Source organism: Cyprinodon tularosa, unplaced genomic scaffold (genome assembly GCF_016077235.1).
Source record: "Cyprinodon tularosa strain WSP-4 unplaced genomic scaffold, ASM1607723v1 ctg1600, whole genome shotgun sequence".
In the NCBI taxonomy this organism is placed as follows: Eukaryota; Metazoa; Chordata; class Actinopteri; order Cyprinodontiformes; family Cyprinodontidae; genus Cyprinodon; species Cyprinodon tularosa.
The window spans coordinates 13563-27376 of record NW_024038439.1 but is presented as its reverse complement, the minus strand read 5'-3'; the positions used below and the strand labels follow the sequence as shown (position 1 = coordinate 27376).

Below are 13814 nucleotides of genomic sequence, written 5' to 3'. Positions count from 1 at the left end.
TCAATCGTGTTTCATCACATCCCCAACCAGTATTCTGCAGAAATGTCAGAGCCTTCGACCCACTGTAAGTATTAAATGACCTACACTTCATTTTGAGTTTTTGGGCATTTCTGTATACCTATTTGACTTACAAAAGCATATAACCTGGTAGTTAATTGGTATATGCTATCACTCCAAACTTTAATGCTATTTCTATTCATGTGTTCCTTCGTCAAAGCACCCCCTTGGACTTCTGTTCAAAGATGAGAACAAGTCCACAGAGTTGGCTGATGTTCTACAGCATCTCCAGAATGAGTAAGTAAGCTGGGGTAGCCAAAACAGAGTTACATATTCAGCTTGAGAAGGGTATTGAATTAATAAAGCTTTGACATCTGCTTGATTTGTCATATAGGTATGTTCCAAAGGGCCCAGATGGACCGCAGAGCATTTTAGTCGGTGGTGACAGACTAACGGAGGGAAATAGCCGCGGCATACAGTTGGCCTTTGCCGAAGGAGAAAATGTGGACGACAGGCTGGAAGGCCTTGTCTTTAAGTTTGAAGATTGGCACGCAATTAGAAACCTTTTTGAGGTGAGTGACCTTATCATATACTTAAAGGTTACCTGTACCCTAAAAAAAAATCAGGCACATTATATCAGCATCTGCCCCTACACGTCACCACACCGCTTTGTTTATTCACTTTAAGCACAACTTCGACAATTCTCTCACCAAGTGTGCTTATGTTGCCAGTGGTTTAGCGATCAAGGGCTGTTTGTGCAATTATTTTGAGGGGACAGCGCATTTACAGTTCACACTGTACATTTTATTGAAACGTAATGTATTCACGATTGCCTCATAAAAAGACACATTATTATAGTATATCTGATTCAATTAAGTCCAAAAACTTTGGTGTTGTACATACTTCTGTTACATACTGAAACTGCATGAGTTTTTTTAGATCATGTCCTTTTTTTTTTCTCCTTCCCTGCCAAATGGCTTTATTGACTACTACAAAAATGATTTTCATTTTAGATCTATCATCGGGTCTTTTACAAAGAGGGTTCGGCAAGGGATCATGGGACACTCCTCGCCAATATGAATAAGTTGAGGTATGCTTACCTATCATGAGTTAAGTTAAAAATGCTACTTTTGTGCATTGTCTTTGGCATTCTTAGCTGCTGTCGGTTTAATATCTACATGTTTCTTTTAATATTTGCATTCTGAATAACATTGAATTGTTCACTGTTTTCAGGTTTTTCCCTTTGAACGATGAACCCCAGCCACCATGAATTACGGCTCGGTACTTCATCACGACTTTTTCTGCTCTGTCCTGTTGTCCAGCCACCATGAATTACGGCTCGGTACTTCAACACGACTTTTTCTGCTCTGTCCTGTTGTCCAGCCACCATGAATTACGGCTTGGTACTTTTATCACTCATTCAATTTTGTCTGTATGTCTGTTATGTAGATCAGGAGTGTGTATGTGTGTGTGTGTATGTGTGTGTCTCTTTCAGGTCTGTCTGTATGTCTGCTATGTATCTCAGGAGGGTGTGTGTGTGTGTGTGTGTGTGTGTGTGTGTGTGTGTGTGTGTGCGTGCGTGCGTGTGTGTGCGTGCGTGCGGTCATCTGGTGAGAGTCAGGTTTGGAATGTATTTCAACCACCATGAATTAACAGTTTGGAACTTCAACATCACAACTTACTCTGCTACATTAGATACTATCACCATCATCAAAAACAAGTCGTCTTCTTACAGATGCAGCAATGCAAAGCAAGGTCCACGTGCTGCTTTCAATGCATACAAGGAGTTTGTGCAGAAGGACACTACAGCTCTCTTCTTGGCTGCGGCAATGGAGCACTTTGGACTACAGAATGTGTCAGGTATAACCAGGGTCCGAAATTAACACTCGCCAGTCACCAAATGCGAGTAAATTTCCCGTTTGGCGAGTGAATCTCAGAGGGATAGCTGCCACATGGCGAGTAAATTTTTGTACCAAATAAAATAAAAATAACATAAAAATAACGAAACTCATATGATCCGTTCACAGCTCTGTCCTTCCAGAGCTCAGTCTAGACCCGCCTTCTGCGGTGCTGGTTCAGCGTCGTTCACATTCAGAACCAGTCATGGCTGCACGCTGGATCAGAACAGACCTGCTAACCAGATACTGTCTAAAAGGCCAATTAGTCTGTTTATAAGTTTCGTTCTTATTTATTGTGATTTTTTTAAACTACCTGCGCTGCGGTTCTGTGCTTCACCGCTCTTACTGCGCCTCCCCCGCCCCCCCTCTCGGAGCAAGGTGGTTTTATCAGCGGCCAGCCTTCAAAACGTGAATCGCTACGTTTAATGTCCTTCCACTCGGACCAAAATGTCCCAATTACAGTCAGTAGGAGCGTGAACCCTGAGAGCTTTACGTTTTGCAGCTGAGGGGGAAATTTTGAACCGTACATTGATGAAACTCTGCCTCATTCACAGATAAAACCAACATGGATAGAATAATGATAATCTGTAGTGTTTTTTTATCGCCTGGATGTGAATCTGATAATTCATATTGTGTCTTTTATAATCAACTGCAATATTTTTTTTTTTTAGTCAGGAAACAAAGATTTCTCTTCCAGGGTTCCTTCGGCCACGCCCCCAACCAAACCCCTCCATAATTAACATAATCTCACTCTTAATTTCTATAAAAGTTGAGGTCTGGTCTGGGTTAATATTTTGGCCATTAAAAAATATGCCTGGCCGGTTAAAGTGTACATCTACCGGCCAACTTGGCCGGTAAATAACAAAGTTAATTTCAGACACTGGGTATAACACTTCAAACAAACTACCAATGTCAGGTCAGACACTATCAGACTTAAACAATCTTTGTCATTTTTTATGCACAGAGTGCGTACAGAACAAAATGTCGTTTGTATACAGCTTAAGAATTTCAGTGAATTGCAGTGGATTTCAGAAAAAAGTAACTTTGCCGGATAAAAAAGTAACTTTGCAGTCAAACCATCGCTGTATCAACAAGGCCACTGGGGTTAAAACATTTAAAACAGTCCAACTGTATTGTTTTGTATTATTTTCTGCATGTAACATCACAGCTAACCATACATGCATCTCACATTATCTGTCTTTTTAATTCCTCAACAGATGTCCCAGACGGATTCATCCCAGACCACATCTTAACTGGTACACTAGAGGACAAAAGGACCTGGCTGCATGGTGTAGTCTCCCAAATTGTGGACAAATTTGTCATATTTGAGGACATTTCTGACATTGTCAGCGGTGTAACAGATACAGCCAGTGACCTGCCCAAACAGGGAGAGAAGCTCTCTTGCCGCGCCACAGGTTGCAAGCGTGTATACAAGTACATAAAGGCTAGGGAAAACCATGAGAAAAGAGAGCATGGGTTGACAGTATCTCCCAAGGCACCTTCATATACAGACAGTCAAAGATCAGTGTTAGACCACAAAAAGCAACACACAGAGGCTAGACTGGGTTTTGGATTCTTCTTGGCTGACCTGCAGGATGCAGTTAAGGAGGGAGACGGAGACAGGCTAATGCGATTGTATACTGTAGCGTTGATCTTCTACAAGGCCTACGGGCATACACAGTATGCATACAGCACGCTACTTCTAACCTTGCAGGTTAATCACACACTTTCCCCTCGCTTAGCACACAGTCTGGTGTGGAATAGGTTTTGGAATGGGAAGGGAGGAATGGGAAGGAACATTTCACTAGATCTACACCTAGAACACCTAAACAATTTCCTTAAGTCCTTTTTAAAACGCAGTGGTCCAAACCTTAACGAGCAAACAGCAGACAGAGTCAGCAAGTCAATTGGGGTCCTGAAAACTTTGATGGAGACCACAGACAGAGAACTACAGGTCTTAAAGTCCTCTGGTGTACATCATGCTGCTAGTCAGACTGAGGACATTTTAGCTCTGGTGGAGGTTTTTAGAGAGGCTGAGCTGTTTCAGGATCACCCAGGCAGAGAGTTCTCAGCATTCCCCCAATTTAGCAGAGATCTTTTGGCCAATCTCAAAAGCACTAACCTGAGGGGATGGGTGAAGTCCAAATTAAAGGAGTGGCAAGATCACCCTGTTTAAAAAAATGTTTTGAATGATACCAGATAATTGTAAATATTGTAAAAAGTTTTTCTTTCTGTATATATTTCATTTTGTAATACGTTTATTTATAATTGTTAAATTTGTAATATGGAAGTATTTAAAGAGTAAATTCTGTCAGCATTATGTCTAGCATAATTATTTCAAACATTGCATTTTAAGTCGAAAAAATAAAGCAAGTTTTCAGTAAAACATATCTTTTATTTGCATTTGTTAATGTTACTTGTACACAAAATTATTTACATTGTTTGCAGTGACAGTCATTCAAGGACATTAGTACAATAGCATCTACTAGCCTGCTGCTGAGGGGTGCTCAGCACTCTGACTCTGAACCGCTACTGTGTTGTGTTTCAATTTCAAAGTCCTCATCTTGTTCATCAAAATAACCTGTGAAATCAATGTCAGGCTCTGTGAAGCTCTCTTCAGGTAAAGTAGGCTCTATGTATTCGAAATCCCCGAAAACCTCACTGATCACTAGGAGAATTTCGCTTGCATGCCGTGCTGTAAATACTGGAAGGTGGTTTGTAATATAAGCCAAGTCAAAGATATAGGGACTGTGCTCAACTGCTGCTTCGATAACTTCAGTGCCAAACCCAGTACAGAGAGTCTTGTTCGTGATGAGTGGCAGGTCTGGGACTAAAGTGCGCCTGTACTGCTGTAAGCAGGCCCTGATCACAGTCTTGTCTTCCTCAGTCACCTCTGTAGATCTAAGTGGATTAGTACTCACATTTCGTTCTACAGATTCATGTTTTGGAGTAGGCTCTACACAAACACCAGATGAACATGAACACATCGAGTGGCAGTAGGTGCAACAGAGATGACCCGGCTCCAAGCTTGTGGTGTGCTCTTCAAAGTGACTAAAGAGGGCTTTTCTAAAACAGCCCCGTTTCCCTGCATGAATCAATGCTTTCACTGTTTTATCAACCCTTGGTGATGCTTGTATATTATACAAAACTGCATGTGAAGGTAAAGAGTTTCTCCCAGCCCTCCCAACCTGTTGCACTATGTCTTCCACATCCTCTGGTGCCCCGTACATGACGACATGTGAGATATTAGGAAAATTGAGGCCCATCCCCAGCGCAGTTGTAGCAACAACAACCCTGCAGCTACCCTCACCCCTAAAGGATGCCAGCACTCTCTGTTTGTACTGTGGCAGTGTCTTGCTGTGGAACATTCCGATCAGCATGTTTTCAGCCTTACGCTCTGGATCTCTGTTCACCCATGCATCTTCTCCAAGTTTAGCTTTGAGATGGCAGAACACACTTCCAACTGCCTTGAGTGATCTGCAGTAAATAATGATAGGCGACATCAACAGTCCCTTCTCTCTGACCTCCGTCACCACCCAATCCATGCAGTCCAGGTCATGACTAGGAACATGCTTCAGCCCAAGCCTGATGTTGCTTCTGTTTGGGCTAACCGTCACTTGAGTTGCCTTGTCCATGTTCAGCAGCTTGGTCACCCGGCCTCTGTTGACAATATCAGCAGATGCTGTCAAAGCCATGACAGGTGTGCCTGAAAGACAACACATGCATAATATGAAAAGGGGGGACAACGACAACCTAGGCAGCCACACTGCTTGGCCCCTCATAACAATTTTTTTTACAGATTTACACTGCAAAACGGATCTGAAGATAATTAAAATGTTCTTAAAGTTTGATTATTTATCCTTGACTTGAGCAGATAAATAAGACTATCTGCCAATCGAATGAGGATTTTTTACCCTTAAAATAAGATAATTATACATGCTGCACTTGAAATAAGATGATTGAGATGAATTGTTCCTATTTTAAGTGCCAAAGTTTTATTCCATTGGCAAATCATCTTATTTACCTGATTAAATCAAGGACAAATACACTAATTTTAATAAATTTTTAAATTATTTCTAGTTCTCTTTTTGCAGTGTAGGCCTACAGGATTAACTCACCTTCTTTAACAATTGATCTGAGTTCTCCCAGCCGGGCGAAGCTCTCTCTGAAGGCTGGACTCCCTTTGCCAGCTTCGCCCCTGATAGACAGACAGACAGATTGATAGGTATAAACTTTATTTAAGACTCCAAGTAGCTTAGAGACATAGATCCATCACACATATAATAGGTTGTTCAGTGACAACAGTAGGATTTTTTTAACTTACCATTTATACGTGACGTGAACCTCGTCGACTACGATCCCCACTAAGTTCTTCTGGTACACCTCTGAAGCAAGCATGCTCCTCCATTTCTCATTGAGCCACGACTCGGGACTTCCAAATACCAGTTGGCAACGTCCGTCGTGGATGTCGTTTTCTTTTATTCCTCCCAGCTGCATACCTGTTACACCAAATTTTCCAGCCTCTCTGATCTGATCCTCTATGAGAGCATTCAGCGGGGACACGATGATAACGATGGGGTGCTGCAGTAGTCCCATTTCCTTAACTACCAGAGGAACCATTTGGTAGATCAAGCTCTTGCCAAATCCGGTCGGGAGAAGGGCGAAAACATCGTTTCCACCAACAAAAGCCTTTAAAGCCGTTCTCTGATGTTCTTTTAATGAAACAATATCAGATAGATTGGACAACACAGAAGAAATAGCAGCATCAATGCTAACGCTTGCTTCCTCGATGCGAGCCGCCATTGTTGTTGTGATCTCACGGTCGCTTCTCCACTACGTCACATGCAGGACACACCCGCCCTGCGTCCTGATTGGACAGACCATAAATTCGGTTGGGGAAATCACTTTCAATGAGCGGGTTCCCAGATGTATGTGAGTGGAGCTGGGCGGAGCGAAACATGCATCTGGCTGTTGTCAGGTTAGTTGTCTAAGGCAATACGCAGAGAACTAGCAACCCCATCAACAAAATCATCAACCTGTGAAGGGGAATAAGCTAAGCTTTTGCACTCTGCAGCACTGCTCAGTGACACAGAGGAGAGAGAAAGTGAAGCAGATTCTTTAAAATTTATAACTGCACTATCTGATAAAGATCTACTAAAATTGAACCTTCTTTTGGGGGAGGAGAACTCTGTTAAAGTAATCCTGAAGGTTATTAGAAAGTGGTCAGAGAGGACAGGGTTGTGAGGAAATACTGTTATTTCTTCACATTCTATGCCGTATGTCAGCACAAGATCCAAAGTATGAAGATGAGAATGCGTGGGACTATTCACATTTTGAACAAAGCCAATAGTGTCTAAGATAGCATTAAAGGCTGCTCTTAAGCTATCGCCTTCAATGTCAGCATGGATGTTAAAATCTCCCACTATGATGACCCTGTCAGTATTTAATACCAAATCAGAAAGGAACTCTGAAAACTAATCTAAAAATTCAGAGTAAGGACCTGGTGGACGATACAAAGTTACAAAAAGAAGAGGTTTTCTTGCCTTGAAATTTGGATCAGGGAAATTAAGGGTTAAATGTTCAAAAGAGTTGTAGGTATTAATTGTTTTGGGAGTAATCAGTAAGTCAGACTGGAAGATTGTTGCTACTCCTCCTCCTCGCCCAGAACTTCTGGGGATGTGAAAATTTAAATAGCTTGAAGGAGTTGCCTCATTTATGCTCACATAATCCTCTTGCTACAGCCAGGTTTCTGTAAGGCAAAACAAGTCAATGTGATTATCACAAATCAAGTCATTAACTAGTAGACTTTTGGAGGAAAGCGATCTTATGTTAAACAGACCGCATTTAATTGTTTTAACTTTTTCCCCAATTGGAGTTATTTTGATTTTAATTAGATTATCATGATTTACTCCTTTGGGAATCTTTGCTAATTTATTAGATTTTGGTCGTGGGCAAGACACTGTCTGGATGGAGTAAAGAGTGGGTAACAGTAGAGAAGCTGCAGAGATGTGTGTTAAACTACAACTCTGCTTCCTGGTCTGCACCCTGGGTGGTCAGGGTTTTGGAGGACTAATAAATGTGGCCAGATTCCTGCCTCATTATAATTTATTCCTCTCACCTGTTTCCTGTGGTTTATATTCAGTTCAGCCTGAGCATTCAGTGCCAGATCATTGCTTGGCTTTCTGTCAGTCTTTCTGTTCGGTTTTTATTTGGTTCATGTCCTGGATCCTAGCTGCCAGTTGAAAGAGGGTTTTAGTGTTTGTCTCGTCTCCTGATCGTCCACTGTTCCTCCCCTGTGGAGTCCTCTGGGTTTTTGGCTCATTATGGGGGGAGGTTCAGTTTTTATCAAAGTAAGCCTGGCTCCAGGAAAGAGACCAGTTTAAAGTCCTGCTTCAAGTTCCGGTTCCTTCGTCCCGTCTCGGCTACCCTCTTCCACTGTGCCTGCTCATCTGCACCTGATCCTGTCTGCTCCTGTGCGTGACCACCTGGTCATGCTTCTGGTCCCAGTCTGACTCTGAACCCTCCTGGAAGCCTGTGCATGCCTGGAAGTCTGGATCCTGCCACCTGTCTCTGTTCCTGCCTGATCTGGATCCTGCCTGTTTCTGTCTGTTCCTGTCTGTTCTGGATCCCTCACCAGGATCAGCTTCCACCATCACCTCTGGGACTGCAGCACTGGGGACACTCGTGGTCTGGACTGTTAAACCAGGTAAGTGACCAACTCAGATAATCATTTATCAGTTTATCGTGGTCACTTACCTGTGTTTCCTCCCCTAGAGTGTCTGAGATTGGGCGGTGCCCCCCCCCCCCCCCCCCCCCCCCCCCCCCGCCTGCAGTGTCTGCAAGCCACAGCTCCGCTTTTGTTTTGTTTTTATTTTAATAAACCTTTTGAACTTTCCTACTGACTGTCTCTTCTGAATACTGGGTCCATCTGTCCTCGATTCATGACATCAAGAGCCCGTGGAGTGATGATACTAATCCATAAATCTGTTCCTTTTCAGGTCACAAATGTTATTAAGGATAAATTGGGCAGATATTTGATTGTACAGGGGTCCCTTTTACAACAAAACCTGAATTTAGTGAATATATATGGTCCCAACGTAGATGATCATAATTTCTTCTCAAATCTTTTTCTGACTCTCTCATTCCTCTCAGGTAAATACATTGTTGGGGGGGATTGGAATTGTGTTCTGGATTCCACTCGCGACAGATCAACCGGGACTGACCAAACACATAATAAAAGTAGAGAAACCATTTGTAACTTTATGAAAGAATTAAATATGGTAGATATCTGGAGATATCTAAAACCAACCGACATAACCTATTCTTGCCATTCAAGTACTTTAATACATACTCTCGCATAGACTACTTTTTAATTTCAGCAGATTTGTTAGCAAATGTAAATGACTGTTTCTATGATAGTATATTACTATCGGATCATGCCCCTTGTAATTTAATTTACTTAAACAACAAATTGGTGAAGGATCCCCCCAGATGGAGCCTACATCAAAAATGGCTAAAGGATGAAAAGTTTCTTAAATATGTTGAGGAAAGGATAGACGAATATTTTAATGTGAATACAACACAAACTACAGCTTGTATTAAGTGGGATGCCTTCAAGGCCTGTTTAAGGGGTTACATAATTGGTTACACCTCATCAAAATCTAAAGAACAATGTAAGAAAAGGGAACAGTTAGTTTAGAATAAAAACACTTGAAGAACAGGTTTTTAGAGATGGTAACTCATCAGCTGAGAAGGAATTATTGTTGTTAAAAGCACAATACAATAAAGAATCTGCTGACAGAGCAGCCTCCACTTTACTAAGGTTAAATCAATCGTTCTATGAACAAGGAGAAAAGCCCGGGAAACTCTTAGCATGGCAAATTAAGCAGATGGAAGCCCAAAAAAACATAACATCTATCACCAATAGTAAAGGGGAAAATGTGGTAGAGCCGACCAAAATTAATGAAGAATTTAGAAAATATTATGAAAGACTTTATGATTCTCAGGATACCTCTGATTTACAGCAACATAATATTTTTCTTAACAAGTTAGATATTTCAAGTATAGATGAAGATTATAGACATCAATTAGAGGCTGAAATGAATGAAGAGGAAATAAGTAGGGCAATTGACAGCATGAATCTGGGGAAAAAAGCAGGACTTGATGGGTTCCCAATAGATTTCTACAAGAAATTTAAAGAGCAACTAAAAAAGCCTATACTAGAGATGTTTCAGGAAGGTTTTCTCATGGTGGGCTCCCTAAATCAATAATGGGAGCATTACTTATTTTGTTACCCAAGCCAGGGAAACCCAATAATAAGTGCGAAAACCTGAGACCAATAAGCCTACTTAACGCCGACCTTAAAATACTTTGCAAATTATTAGCAAAACGTTTGCAAGATTCACTTCCTTCAGTGATACATAGGGATCAAAATGGTTTTATTTTTGAACGCCAAGGTCTGCATAATGTCAGAAGGCTTTTTAACATTATTAATGGCCTAGACAACAAAACAAATAAGGCTCTGCTTTCTCTAGACGCCGAGAAGGCATTCGACAGGGTTTAGTGGCCCTACCTTTTTAATGTCTTGAGTCGATTTGGGTGCAATTGTTATATTTGAATCCTACTGCGGAAATATTGACAAATATGAATGTATCAACCCCAATCACTATTAAACGTGGATGTCGTCAAGGGTGTCTGTTGTCCCCATTGCTACTTACTTTAGCAATGGAACCTCTGGCCATAGCTGTAAGGTCTCATCAATCTATAACAGGTATTACAATTGGACAAGTAGAGCACAGACTCTCATTATATGCAGATGATGTCATCCTGTTCATCTCAAACCTAAATAGATCTGTCCCAGCTTTGTTAAAACTTATAGAGGTGTATGGTCACATCTCATGGTATGTCATCAACAGATCTAAATAATCTGCGTTGTTATTGGATGAGAGAGAAAATGAAACACCACCTCAGGTTCTTTCTCAGTTTAAAGTTGTTAGTGAATTTAATTACTTAGGAATTCAGGTGCTTTCAAATTTGGATATAATCGTCAAAAATAACTATGGACGTTTGACAAAAGAGATTACTGAGAATGTCAATAGATGGATGTCCCTCCCCATGTCATTGATTGGTAGGATCAACATTTACAAAATGAGTATACTTCCAAAGATATTATATGTTTTTCAGAATGTTCCGCTGCCGCCTCCTTCAGACTGGTTTAGTAAAATGAAGAAGTTAATGATTTAGTTATTTATGGGAATATATATTTAGTTTTATATGGGAAAATAAACGAGCCAGGGTTAGATTGTCTGTCTTACATTTACTCACAGTGAAGGAGGACTGATGTGCCCGAATATAGTCTGGTATTACTGGGCAGCCCAGCTTAGGACCATTCGATATTATTTTAGTACTAAAGATGTCCCCCAGTGGACAGAAATGGAATCTAATTCTGTAAGTCCACCTCTTCCCTTGTTTATTTTGTCTGATACAGTAGCTAAATTAATGAAGAAAACAGTTAACCCAATGGTTAGAAATATGGTTAAAGTTCAATTTATATGATGTCATTTGAAGCACTCAGGCAAAAATTTAACATACATAGAAAATACTTTTTTAAATATCTTCAACTTAGAAGTTATATCAGGACAAAACAAAGTAATGATATAATCAAACCACCAAAATCCAATTTAGAGGAAATGGCCTGCAAAGATAGCTCAAGCAAAGGTGCAATTTCAGAATTTTATAAATTAATAAGTTCAAATTCATTAGAAAATTCTGTTCTAAAATTAGATGCATGAAAGGAGGATTTAGGGATAAATTTGTCAGTGGAGGAGTGGCAGTCTGTCTGCACTAAGGCTCATAAACAAACAATTAATTCACGCTTAAGGCTTCTACAGTATAAGTGGTTAATGCGAGTTTATGTTACACCAGTTAAATTAAACAGGTATAATTTTAATATACCAGATACATGCACAAAATGCTCTGACGAAAAGGGTACACTGTTTCATTGCTTCTGGGAATGCAGGTCAATTAGGATTTTTTGGAGAGAAGTAAAGCAAACTATAGAACAACTTGTTTCAAAAGAAATTCCTCTGGATCCTGTTTTTTTCATTCTGGGTTTATATCCCAAAAATATTAAATATACCAAATGTGAACAGTTATTGATCGATATATGTCTGTTACAATCTAAACGTCTAATTGCACTTTTCTGGAAGAAATCGGCAGCACCAACTATCAGGCACTGGGTCAGACAAATGTTGACAACTTTACCCCTGGAACGTATAACTCATCTCCTAAAAGGAAAAGGTAATCTATTTGAAAATATATGGGGACTCTTTATGACTTTTGTGGAAGGTATGGACTTATCTGAAGACGACGAGGACAATTAGGTTACACCAGCTTGGAAATCTGGTTGATATCGGAGCCTTTGTAACCAGTTTGTGTCTTTTGCTGAAAAAAGTGTAAGAGTATTCAAATGCAGATGTGTATGTAACCCACGTTACCACCATGGCCCACCCACCTGCCCTTTAAGCCGTCCCTTTAAATTCTGGTACCCTCATGTGTATTTCCTGGATTTCCCACGGTGCTGCTGCTCACTGTTGGTTGTGGCGTCGGTTGTTAATAAAACAATCAGAATCTCCAACTCAACTCATCACTGAACAAAACACTAAAACTTGAGGATCTGCGGCTGGGCTTTGTTGACGCCTGGTACACCATTCTGATGAGAACAAGTTGACGTTATATCCACCTTCTCAGACAATCTGTTACTCGACGGTCAGGTTTTTTTTTCTCCCCCTTCATCGACTTGCTTGATGACGGAGGATGGCGAGCTACCCACACACCATCTGGTGGTAGGAAAAAAGACACTTTTCACACAGGAAAACCACACGACACTTTTCACGCAGGAAAACCAAACAATACTGTCCATAATGGAAACAAAATAAGCTCTAAGGGAGTATTCAAAGGAAAAGAACAATTCTCCCGTTGCTCTTGGACCTTCTTTTGAACTACATTTGTTTTGTGAAGTATTATTGAGTATTATTTATTTATTGGGGCGTTTTTTCCCCCTCTTCTTGGTCCTTTTGAACAATTTATTTTTTTTTGTTTCGTTTTTGCTGTTATTGTTATTATTATTAATATTATTATTATTTTTACTGCAATAAATGGTCATGTAAACGAAGCTTTTGCATTGGTTGCCTCAATTATCCACCCAATCATGACTCCATGCCGTTCCTACTTCTAATTCTTTGTGGTTAACATTAAACCTTGCAGTCAGACCTGCGCATTTAATAAGACCGTTACATTTGGCGAGCTAGCCAGGAGTCTTGTAGTGGGTGAATAATTGAATAATTCCGGAGCACTTTTATTTTGGATGGTCTATCATTATCAATAACAAAAACAAAAAAATGGATGTTGTTACCCAGCTGGGGTTAAACATGCAACGATCTGTGTTAGTTACTGGCACTCAGAGCAGTGAGGATGAAAAAGAGATAGTTGATCGTTTAGAATGTTATGGTGCAGTAAAAAAGGTTTTCCATGTCAGTGATCCACAAAGTACATTTTATAAAAACCTGATTGTCGAGTTTGAAGAAGATTCTACATTAAATGCACTACAACCCCTTTTCCCATATAATTACCCTTCCCGAACCACAGTAGATGCGATATTTCGTGTTACTTCTCTCGCTTCAGAGTATGCAGCCTCAGTGAGTAGCAGCAGCCCTCCCATGGACTACATTGATGAGCTGAAGAACATAGCCAAACGAAGTGGAAAACGGTTTGAGGAGGTCCTGAAAGGTGTAATGGATCAAATCAGCACACATTTGGAGACAACAGGAGATGATGATGATGGTGATGATGGCGATGATGATGGTGGTGGTGATGAAGAGGAGGAAGAAAAAAAAGAAGGCATCCTCACCCTAGCACAGT

At 40.6% G+C, this 13814-nt stretch overlaps 1 protein-coding gene and 1 long non-coding RNA gene across 3 annotated transcripts; one reads left to right on the top strand and one right to left on the bottom strand.

Moving 5' to 3' along the window:
* Positions 1–217: 217 nt before the first annotated feature.
* On the top strand, positions 218–3889 carry LOC119780473. Of its 2 annotated transcripts, none has more exons than XR_005280398.1 (6): positions 218–294; positions 392–569; positions 1011–1087; positions 1231–1339; positions 1733–1857; positions 3113–3889. It is a non-coding gene; the product is annotated as an uncharacterized LOC119780473 (long non-coding RNA). The 2 variants fall into 2 exon arrangements; XR_005280397.1 differs by having other exon boundaries at positions 1231–1400.
* Positions 3890–4265: 376 nt separating this feature from the next.
* Positions 4266–6620, bottom strand: LOC119780472 (Werner syndrome ATP-dependent helicase homolog). The gene is made up of 3 exons (XM_038280539.1): positions 6220–6620; positions 6014–6093; positions 4266–5601 (listed from the first exon to the last, which is right to left on the bottom strand). The coding sequence occupies exons 1-3, from the start codon at positions 6513–6515 to the stop codon at positions 4403–4405; spliced, it is 1575 nt and encodes a 524-aa protein (XP_038136467.1). The 5' UTR covers positions 6516–6620; the 3' UTR covers positions 4266–4402.
* Between the last annotated feature and the right edge of the window lie 7194 nt (positions 6621–13814).